Raw genomic sequence first — 12,053 nt, 5'->3', positions numbered from 1 at the left:
AAGAGAGACACAAGGTAGAAAGGCAGAAATCCCGAACTCGCGAAAGTAACTAACGCGAGAATACGTTCATGGACGACAACGAAGACATTTTCCGCTACGTTGACCGATACTTATCTTCCGCTGGGGACATGCGATGACGGGACGTTGAATTAAAATCTGAAATTTAAATGGCGTTTTTAAATGGCTGGAAACCACAATTATAGACACAATTGTGTACTTTGCGGGATCGCATGTACGGAATGGTGATTGCGATGCTGCGAAAAATGAGCCATTGTGTTTCTGTTCTTTCTGACATTCCAATACAAAGATATTCGCGTTATTTTCATTAATTTTCCGATGAGTGTCGGGAATTTCTGCAGGCTGATTCTGTAACTTCGAACCGCGATATCGTTGTCGTTAAACCTCGTGACGCGGCTATTGTGTTATGCGTTATGTCTGCGCGACGGTGCGTAACGCATACGTTACGGTCATAACGCGTGCATTAAAAAACACGTTATGGTCATGACGCGTGCACTAAAAAATTACGGAATGGGCCGGCTGAGAAATCGACCTTCTTCTTTTTTTCGACGCTTCCCTGTCGCTCAACCCTCGTTAATTCTCACGTTGAAACGCGTTGATCTCGGAACGATACGTTGCCGCGCGAAAGCTTCGCGATTTACAACAAACAAAGGGCGGGTTTTTTTTAAACTCTCCCGATACGCACACGAGACGCATCGAGTTATGTAAAGTCGTGAGCAAGCCGTGCACGCGATATCGCGTAAGTATGCGTGTGTTGATTGCACGCTGCGATGATCCGCCGTCATTGTGTCGTGAGAAGCCGCACCGTAACCGCACACCCTTTTACCTCCTACACACATACCCGCTTAGTATCGTAATATTCGTGAGAATTTCTTGATCGACTTGCCCCCACACACATCCTCTCCGTTTTTGACCCTGCGGGAGCAGCCTGCGGCGAATTTTATCACTTTATATCTCTTATATACAGAGTGAGACAGTAAAATAAAAGAAAAACAACAACAAAAATATCTTGTTAATGTCTAAATGAGGAGAAAAAATATTGGCGTTCGTAGAAGATATTCGAAGCGATGGCCATTGGCATCGGTGCCAATTTCTTTGTTCGATATATTTCTCTCACATTTCAGAGATATTCAAGATGTTAACAGTTATTGCCCCACTCTATGTATCAAAGAATTGAAAGAGGCGAATAATACTACGAAAGGTTCGTTTGTTCATCTTTCATCGTCTCGAGCGCGCGGTGAAAAGTGGTAGAATGAGTTGGGTTACTTATCAGTTTGATCTTCCGTTTTCAGTGTTCTTTGTTCCGCGTGCGCGCGCGCTGTTGAATTATGCGATATTAACTCGTTACTACGTAAGTGCGCGTGTATCTCAGCGTCGTTTAATTCACGAATATTTCGCTTCGGCTGTTACTGCAGTACGGAGGAACGGGTTACGGCGCTTACGTAAATTTTACTCGCGCGATCGGGCAATCGCGTGATTTTTATCGATTCCGCAGGCGGCGAACAAGTGCGGTTGCATTCGTTGCCGGTGAAAGTGCGCGCGCGTATAGCCCTGGCGAGCGAGGAGATTTTTCGACCAAGCGCAACACACATGAATGAACGCGCGCGTCGCATAACGTATACCGTTGCTTTTGCTTTTAAGAACCGCGTTTGTTTCACTTATTATTTCTGGCGGGTAATCACGCAAGAGCTCGCGAGGGTCTGAATAAAACAAAAAAGCCGCGATATCAACCGCGAGAGAAGCGCAGCTTTTTACGCGAGATCTAAGCGCGCGTTTTGATATTAACGATTATTTTTTCGAAGAAGAAGGGAGGAGAGATATAAAAATAAGTGGGTAAAGGTCGATTAAATGCGATACATCAATAACGTGCCTGTTCAATGCCGTGATGTTCCTTCAAGCCGGCTCCACACGACGTGGCAAATGTAGGCGAACACTGACAGTTATACTGATAACGTGCATAGAGAAATAGCTTTGGATTTAGTATGCGCGTTTGTTTGGTGTGTTTGGTGTGTTTAATGTATAAACATCATCGTTTAATATTAAAATCGTTTTGTTTGTATGAAAATATTGTCGTTTCACTGGAGTAAACCACATTGTTTCATAGGAAAAACAGTGTTATTTAGAGGAAATAATATTTGGTTTTTAATAAAAATTATTAATTATTAATTATTTTCATATGTTAAATGTTGTCTCCCACCGAGACGAAGTTCTTTAACGTTTTTCTAGCATAGTGTTATTTCTTTCGAGTAATTTAGTTATTTATGACAACCACTGTAATGTTTGGATGAAAGTACAAAAGAAATATGTTATTTGATGTAAAGATATTGTTTGAGTAATCAGACAATCCTGTTTGTTGAATCAAACATTCTCGTTTGCCTGCTCTATTCCAAGAGACAAATTTGTTTCAATTTTAAAGAAATTTTATTAAATCCATAGAAATCTTTCTCTCTGTGAATGTTGGGCAAACATAACCATACGTAATATAACAATATACAAAAAATGCACACATACAACATATATTATCAATATAATTGCCAACGTTCGCCGACATTTGCCACGTCATGTGGAACCGGCTTTACACGTAGTACCAAAGCGACGCGAAGTCCAATATGTTCGAATGTCCGGTTTACTTCTACAATGACGATCTTTCGTTTCACCGACACCGACGGAAAATGATAAATGACCGATTCGACATATGTCACTGTGACGATGTATCTTAAAATCTGTCATCGTATACACGCAATTTTCCGGAGAAATCTCTAGATAATTTCATTCAACAGATTAATTGTGAAAAAATCGACCAGAGCGTACGATTATGGCAGCTTGACTTATGCGCGATCCGCGTCCCTTTTTGATACGGATGATTCATCCGAGATGATCCGCCGAAGAGCGCGTGTCGTATAAATCGTTAATATCACATGCAAGCAAAGTGGTCTTGTTGCCCGTTTACGTTTGACGCTCTCACGGTGACCTAAGGATACGTTTTTGCCGGAGAGTTCAACGAGAAGTCCTCCTTTTTCTCGCTTTTTTTTCCGACCACCGTTGTTCGCACGTGCCATCGCCGCCATGCGCGCGCGCGCGCGTTATAATAATTACTATCGTAATACGCGCGCAACGCTATTACCGGTAATCATTAACATGCATGACGGAATAGGTTTACCTTGAAATCTCGCGACGCAGTTCACCACCACGGCGAGCAAGAGAGAGAGAGAGAGAGACGCTTAACGCGCGCGTGGCATTCACAGCGCGTCGCGTGTCTGTTGTGCGCAGCAACGCATTGATTGTGCCTATACAAGGCGTCGCGCGGATCCATCGCTCGCGCTATTCTACGGGAAATGGGCGAAGATAAGGTCGCGTTCGTTCCAGATCGGCCTAATTCGGAGTTGCATAGAAGAGGCGAGATCTTCTCGCGTTCTTCCCAGGTATCTCCCCGGTCGATTCGCCAATACACCAGCTTGACTCTCCGAACAACTTATGGAGGTTGTAAAGCGAAATGAGTTTGATAAGAATTCGATGAAATTTGTACGTATATATTGAAATATTATCTAATTGCTCGTGCAATTAGAAAGATTGATCCCGAAATTGAGATATTTGCAACTGAAATTGATGATTTTTAATTCCTATTTTAATATTTTTTAAAATGAAAACAAGATTGTATGATGAAAAACTACCATGATATTAAAGACTAATATGCAGACATTATACACAAAGTTCAAAATTATTGGCCATTTTGTTTTGAAAATATAGCAGTATTAAGTTCATAATATATATAAGTTCATAATATATATACACATATATGTATATATACACATATTTAAATACTTATATAGCCTTTTCTGTTATCTGCGCATCTCTATTAGATTAACTGATGCATAAATATATTATTAATGAGAAAAATAAAAAATAATATTTTTGTATTTGTGATGTTATGTTAGTATTATATATGTTTACCTCAACTTTGTACTAAATTGACATTTATTCTTATTTATTTAGATAATGAAATAGAAATATGCAGACATAATTTTGCTTGATAAATATTAAATTTAAGAGTAGCTCTCTTGATGTGACCGAAAATACAATAATGAGTCTTATAACGTCGTTAACACGTTCACTACTGCTAGAGGTCACAAATGGTCGCGATTATCTTTTTCATTAATTTATGCATAAAGCATAATTATTCGTACTTAATTAACTTTATCGAATATTTTGAATCTGAGCCTTGAACCAATCTATGAAAAGCTTACCTTACAGTCAACGTGTTACTTCGTTCAAATTCGAAATTGCTTGTTTGAAAATTTTCCGAAATATCGGTTTCGCATTTGCCAGGGATTAAATATGCAACCAATAGGAAATTGCTGCAAAGTCAGATAACAAACATATGCATCAGGAAATGTATTTATTTCGCCGTAACTTTGATCATTCGAATTTCCATTGAGCTTCAGCACAATCTGTGAAAATCAGCTTAATAACGTATTGCCTCGTTCGAGCTCTAAATTTGAGTTTTCAGACCGGTCGCCTGACAATTCTGCGGAATATCAGCTTTATATTTCGCATCGTGGATTAAATATGTGACCAATAGGAAGCTGCTAAAGCCAGCAGTATATTTATTTCACCGTAACTTCAATTATTCGAATTTTCATTGAGTTTTCGGCATAATCTGTGAAAAGCAGCTTGGCAGTTAACGTGTTACATCGTTTGAGCTCGAAATGTCCAGATTGACCGGCCGCTTGAAAATCCCTGCGGAATATCAGCTTCACACGGCAAAAATACCGTTAGCGTAACTGAATTTCCCGTTTTCTGGGAATCAGGTGAAAACTCGGTTGTAGTAACGGGAAAGATTTCTGTATGAAGTTTCTATTCAATCAGCCGCTTTTAGTTGTCTTAACCAAGTTTTAAGGAGATGTCAAAGTCGATGAGGAACTCGATAAGAGTCAATAACGTAGGAGGGATTCTCAAAATATTATGTTACATAAACACTGTTATGACACGTCACTCTTCTTATATTTCTTGTGCATATGAATCTTATGTAAGTATAAACGCGATATAAATGCGAATGCGATAAGTCTAACCAAGGTGCGTGAAAATTTTTCTGCAAAATTTTTCTGCTACTTTTGTAGGTCTTTATTGGAAAAGTATAGAAATATTTTTTGAAATTTTCTTGATCGGAGCATTCAGTGCGCACAAGCTACAAAATATTTCTGTATCGGGTAAATATTTATCCTGACTGATAACTAGAGATGTCACTTTGAAATTTTTAGTCATTTTCGTCACATACTGAGGCAACGTTGCAATTAATTTTCGCTCGTACCTTCACTGTGTGAAAGTATTTATAATTCTGCGCGACCAACAAAGCGTAAACTTTGCGGAAAGAAATCAGTATTCTCTCTCGATAAAGTTTTCAAGTGTGGCATCCTCTTGATACAACTGAGTATTCACACGAATGTTCTCAGTCGCGGTAATAGAGATAATCGTTCCTTGTCATCGAGTTCTCATCTGGCTATTTCTATTCAGTTGCAGATTTTTTTCCCTGCATACACACACACTTGCGTCGCGTATTCGTCGTTATTCCACGTGGTCCATGTAGGCTTTCCCGACGTTTCTCTCTCTCTCTTTCTTAATGTTCTCACGTAACGCCACCGCACTTACCGGCGGGACGGAGGCGTCGAATAAACGTCGCAAATACCAGCGAGACGGCTTGCATCTCATCTCATCTTTCAATTGACATGAGAGAGCCCGGCTTTTCGCGAGATACCGCGAAGCTAAGAGAAACGGAGGAAAAAGTCCGAGCCCGATTCGGCGCGCGGCGTGTCGACCCGCTGACCTGGAACCCAGCATCTCTCTCTCTCTCTCTCTCTCTTTCTCTCGTGCTCGCGCGCGCTATCGGGTGATCCAATTTTCCGCGTGTCGTTGACTCCTTCCCGTATCAGGCCGCGCGCACTGGATGCTTCTCGTCCTGGATGGCCGTCATCGATTTCCAGGAGCGGAAGCCCCGCGGGACGCTGCAGGAGAGAGAAGGAGAGAGCTAACGTTCTCGCCTCCTACGTTGGATTTTCTCGACGTCCCCTGTCGCCCGAGGTACCAAGAAAAGCGCTCTCTCCCGCCCATCAGCGGGATAAAACTTGGACGAGTCTCGAGCGAGTCGTACTTGTCGCGCTAACGACTGCTGCTGGAATTGTTCGGACGGCCGGTGCGATCCGGACAGTTCCTCGAATTGGTTCCGAACGTGAAAGGAACCGAAGGGAAAGATGCAGGAAGCAAGCAAACCGAAGCTGTTTACTTTTCGCCGTTTACACGCGAATTCCACTCGCCACTCGAGCTCTCCGAGTGATTTCGCGAACGCTCGGACGTCACGAATCGATCTTTGATTCCGATCGAAATGTTCGCCGGAATCGGAAGCTGGAACCGTCTACAGCCGCGTTCGTGCGCGTGATTCGCGCGAATTTTTCGTTCGAATTCTACCAAGGATCGCGAGCCCGGCGGGGAAACCAGCGGCAGTTAAACGAGCAGCACCAGCAACAGCGACGACGGTCCGCTGCATTCGATACCGCTGCTACCGTATCGAAGCAACGCGAGACGATGCGAGACGTCGCGGGGGGATGAATCCTCGTGCAGTAACAAGAACCGTGATCTGGATATTCGATACTGGGTCGCTCGATCAAGGCTTTCCCGTGGTTCTTCCCAGTGTTGCCGATCTCTATTCCGGCCTGCTTCTAGAAGCTGCGCAACTGGAACGGCGATGTCGACGGGATCTTCGTCGTCGATCGTCTCTCTCTCTCTCTCTCTTTCACGCGCGCGCGCGTGTATTTGACTTGTATTGAAATGAGTATTTTTTCGGTTTTTTTTTATTATTTCGATTCGTCATTCTTGTCGCATATCTTTCAGACACATCGGATTTTGAACTTTGTATTGTATCACGCAAGGTTTTTATTTATAACATTGATTGTACCTACGTGTGTACTATCATTTTAGAGTTTCAGTTTCAAATAACTTATATCTAAACGCAAACTAATGTATTTTAATGCGCTTGGGGGGTAATTTTCTTCCCAGAGCGCAAAATAAATGTTGCTTCTCTTTCTCTCTCTCTCTCTCTCTCTTTCTTTAGGTACGCGAGATCGCGAAGAAAAGAGGTCTCGTCACGAAACCTGCCAGATATCGCTCCAGCGACACGATAATACGTCGTTCATCGTGTCCGTAATTGCCGATCCGCGATTCCGACGGGCCGGGTACGCGAAGTAGCGCCGGCCGCCAATTGCGAGCCGGCTCAATTCGAGACGTCTGTACGCGCACGAAGAGCACTCATCCTTGAGACTGATTGGCAACGTGCTCCCTGGTCTAATTCGGACAATTCTCTCTTCTTTTTCTTCTTCTTTGTTTTCCGCCCACGTCACGCGACGATCCACATTCGCGCGCTCGCTCACATTAATTAGCCGGTCGTCGCCGGGCGTCTAACTGTCGCAAAATCACGCGTAAATCATCGAAGCGCACGTTCGATGCGAGCACACGGACGACGATTGGTCGGCTTTAAAGGCGCTTTCACGAAGGACGCTGGTGGATGAAATAAATTTGCATCCAGGGTTCTCTCGGATATTCAGTCACACCGGAAGTGTTACCGCAAGAAACTTTGTTTATCGCAACTGTCGAAGTCTGCGCAGCTCTTATTGGCCGTTGCAACATTTCTAGATGCTATTGGATTTGAAGGATACGTGTTGTTAGGTTGATTGCAAACAATTGGTTATTTTTCGATTGAATTTTCGTTGGAAGTTCGGGCGGTAAAAAGAAAACCAGAAAGTCCTCGTTAGATGTCTAAGAAAATATCGAGTTGGTGTTATTCGTTCTGTTCGTAAAAATTATTAATCCTTCACGGAGAAAATGATCTCGCTGTTGTAGCGAAATCGTTGCTGCTGCACATTCGTTGCGGCAATAATAAAAATCTAACTGGCGCGACCAAATTAGCGAATTATTCGTAATCAGAGCGGAAACAGTTTTGTCGCCAGGACAGAAAATATTCTGCTGAATGAATTTGTTCCTTAGGACAAACACGTTAATTTAGCGTTAGATTCAGCGAAATAATCCAGCGAGAGTAGCGATCGGTATTCTTAACAAATTATTTTGCTGTCCATGTAACTGGCAGGTTTCATTGCGACAGCATAAAATTTTCTGTGCCAAGAGATTACTTTTCTCCGTGTTCAAAATCGAATAATTTTATCCTTCGTCTGATTTATTTGATGAACGGAGAGAAACGTCTTTTGCGCGCGCAACCTAATATTATCAGTCGTTATCAGGCGAGTTTTCAATCATAGTGTTTTGATATCCTGCATATTTTTTTATCTCGTGCCGTTCTCTTTTCTCCACTGTGTACTATGTACTCGATGTAAACCGTTTACCACGAAATCCCCGGTATTGACGCAGATGTTATTATCAGCAGGCCATTAATTGGACTAATATTATTAGAATTTCCCGATATATGTTCGCATTGCGAATAATTAACGAATATATTGATTCGTTGCAGGTGCAATTGGGAAATCACCGCGCCGCAAAATGGGCTGTGTATCGCAGTGCGCCAAGTACTTCCTCTGCCTGTTCAACTTTATATTCTTCGTGAGTATATGCAGCGAGTCTTTACAGTGGTAACTTCAAGCGCGAAGGAGTCCGCCGTGTCTGCATTTCGCGCCGCGATCGCGCCGCTGATAATTTATCAACCTCGCAACCAGCCGCGATCGCGTAAATGCATTTCGCTCGAACCCTCGTCTGAGGAACCATATGGTGCCGCGCACGTTCATTGTACGATTTTCATGGTGGTCCATTCTCGCGGATTTTCTGTTTATCGACGAATTCCCTCCGCTTCCTCGAGTTTTCCGTCACAAAAATATCTCTTCGTTCATTCAAGACGTAAGAAGATAAATACGTGAACATATCTCGGTAGGCAAATTTTATCAAACAACAAACTATACTTAGATTGAGTAGATTCTTAGTTTTTGAAATATAGTTCAGCTTTCTACATTAATTTTTATTCTTATGCGGGTCTTGCAAGCGCGATTACTTACGTATTATTTCTCCAAAGGAAATATCTATTTTTCCGTTTATTTAATAAATAATAATAATAATACATAAATAATAATAATATATAAGCTCTTTAGCTCTAATGGTATAACAATTTCGAAGAATTTTTTGTTAACGTTGAGAGCACCTCCTGGACCGAACGTAGAGCTGAAAATTACGAAGACAGATCTCTTGCAACGAAATAATATTGAATCGGAAAACCGTCGAAATGAGGGGGTGAGGGAGGGGGGCTTACCTTTTTATTATCTTAAGAAGGCTAAGGGAAATGAAACTGCTCGGCGATGAAAAAATCTGAACTCTGCCAAAGTCTCTTCGCGATTAGCTGCGATCTTGAGATATCGTTGGGTAATTTCGTCAGCTGCATCGCTGACACACCGTTGTTGAGTCACGCGGTATCTCCGAGCGAATCGACGGAAAATCGCAAGACGGCCGCTACGGAGCGAAGAGCGATCGCAGGTGAAACTTTTCGATCGCATGAATCGCGATTCCGCTGCTTCGCCACCGGGCAGAATACCGGGCTTGCCTCCTTTAGCCTTGAAGTCCGCGATGCAGAACGGAGACGTCCAACATTAAGTTCGTGCTTTGCAGATCGCCGGAGGAGCGGCGTTGACTGTCGGTATCTGGCTTTTCGCCGACAGGAGTTCCTTCACCAACTTGATCGGCAAACTCGACCAATCGGACATCTTGGTGAGTTTTACATCACGGAGAAATGATATGTAAAATATACAGGCTGAGGCAATCGATATTATCTCTTTGAATACCTCCTCGAGATATGGGAGGGGGAGAGCAATTTATCTAACCAAAATTCCATTGACATACCGATAGTCACTATTTCGGATGCTTTCTGTATTCTCTTGGAATTTCTTGGAGTGAAGTCCAAACTCTGCCTTTCACTCGAAAAGCAGAGTGACAGCTGAGTCACCGGATTTGAACGATTTTTCACTCGTATAGTGAATTCTCCGTTCTGAATTGTCGCGTGAGAATATTTTCAGTCGAAGCTAAAGAGTGAATTTAATGTATTCTACTCACAAAAGCAAATCCACTCTAATCAATTGAAATATTCACACATATTGAGTTAGAATTCAATTATATCTCTAAGCTTAAGTGAAACATAATGGTGATTTCGGGCAGCAATATTTTTACTATCGCTTCGGATGAAAATATTGCCTTTTTTCACTTGTTTAGAATCCGATTTTGTTCTAAGAAATTCAGAGAACAAATGTAAACTTTTTTCATCTTCATTCAGTGGTTAATTAAATATTTTTATTTTGCGAAGGCATTCAAGATGATATGTTAATAATGGTTATCACCTCACTCTGCATAGAGTAACTCAGATATTTATGCTGCGCGGGGATTTACGTCGTACAAGTCAGAAAAAATGGAAAAAAATGGGAGTAATTTACTTGCAATCACTTTGTTACATGTTTTTGTTATGTTAGTATTGTATCATGATTTCCGTTTTTTATTCTTAATACTAACGAAACTCTCGTGAATTAAATCGATTTCTCAATGTAAGTAGCGCAATCGTATATTGCGACCTGCTTGAAATGATTACTGTAGGGAATGTGAAAGGCTTAATGATTATTTTGCGATATATAAGTGTAGAAGGATATTAAAGGATGAGATATAGCAAAATATATACACAAGTTTAGCTCTTGTATTTTTTGTTAAGCTTTGATGTCTCGTATATTCCACCTGTTTGGGATATACGGCATTTTTAGCGTGCGGGATTTATGCCGCAATACAGATACTCTATAAAAAAACATTTCGGATTTGGTTTGTACAGTAAATATTGCAAATGTTATTGCACTAAGTAAGACAGAATTTTTATTTACGTTAAACATTTACAAATTACTTTTACTATTGCTTTTCGTATATTTATTTCTCATTCTTACATCCCAATCAACTTTTTGTACACATTTTATAAGTCACTGTATTATTTTACGTCATATTTATAAGTATTATTTATAAATTTTTTATAAGCCGTATATATCCCACCCCTATGAGACACATGGCAAAGATACAAAGGTTTCTAAAAGTTTTTCTGTTAAATATAAAAAGCAAATATTTCGTATTTCCAATTTTTTTATAGTAGTAGACAATGTACAGTTTTTATTTGTATAGTCCATTTGCCTTAAACATGATAAATAATACTTGATAAATTAAGTTTCCCTTAGATGCGGCGTATATACCGGAGTTACCCTATACGGCATGTTAAACCGCCCAGAAAGCTCGAGCTGTCGCGCGCGAGATTTTTAATCTTCCATCAGCACGTCGGAGTTGCGTCACGCCGATGTGTCGCGTGCTAAGTGTGCCCGCACAAGTAGCCCCGACCGGGAACGTGAAATCAGACCGAGATATAAAACAAACCGTGATAATTGATGGCCATAACACCGCCCTTAGAACGGCGATTACATATTTCAGTCGGCTTCACGGTTGCCAGTTTTATCGTCACTTCTCTTTACGACCGTCACTGCACGGTGGAAAACTGAAAGATAAGGGCATACTATTTCCGATCCGTCTCACATTGAGATACACTCGAAGGGAGGAGTGGAGGGGAGAAAGAAAAAATAGCTCACGCACGTGTGCTTATAAAATTGGTCGTTTATGTAACTCTAAGTTTCTCTCGCGCCACCGCGGTAATTATTTCATAAATATGTTACGTAATTTTTTTTTTGTGGTGGGTGCGACAACGTGGTTAGTCGACTCGAACGAAACCGGATTCGACATTCGCCAGTGCTGATCTTTGTGATACTCATACTGCTCTACTGCTTATCGATGAACAGAGTTAGGCAAATTGTCAGTTGATCTCACGTACTTTCTGATCGCAAAGTGGCTTTTGTCAGCAATGAGACGCTCCCTTCGCGATCTGCGTGTTGTAATGAGCTTCTGTCTCGTACGAACAAGCGATGAATCGTAAATATAATGTGCAAGTATAACGTGAGCTGTGTGACGTACGTAAGCAACGTGTCATT

The 12,053-nt window shown here is 41.5% G+C and overlaps 1 protein-coding gene across 6 annotated transcripts in view; it reads left to right on the top strand.

Moving 5' to 3' along the window:
• Nucleotides 1-12,053, top strand: part of LOC106742142 (tetraspanin-1) — a 46,163-nt gene that overhangs the window by 11,634 nt on the left and 22,476 nt on the right. For all 6 annotated transcript variants that reach the window (XR_001374245.1, XR_001374244.1, XM_014614816.1 and 3 more), the window contains 2 exons: nucleotides 8,528-8,616; nucleotides 9,667-9,765. Coding sequence is in view for 4 of the 6 variants with exons in the window: in XM_014614816.1 (XP_014470302.1) it covers nucleotides 8,557-8,616; nucleotides 9,667-9,765 (159 nt within the window). In the remaining 2 variants the exon portion in view is untranslated. The remainder of the gene's footprint in view (nucleotides 1-8,527; nucleotides 8,617-9,666; nucleotides 9,766-12,053) is intronic.

This window comes from Dinoponera quadriceps, unplaced genomic scaffold (genome assembly GCF_001313825.1).
Source record: "Dinoponera quadriceps isolate SergipeBrazil2010 unplaced genomic scaffold, ASM131382v1 scaffold676, whole genome shotgun sequence".
In the NCBI taxonomy this organism is placed as follows: Eukaryota; Metazoa; Arthropoda; class Insecta; order Hymenoptera; family Formicidae; genus Dinoponera; species Dinoponera quadriceps.
The sequence above is the reverse complement of the archived record's forward strand: the minus strand, read 5'-3'. Positions and strand labels throughout refer to the sequence as shown.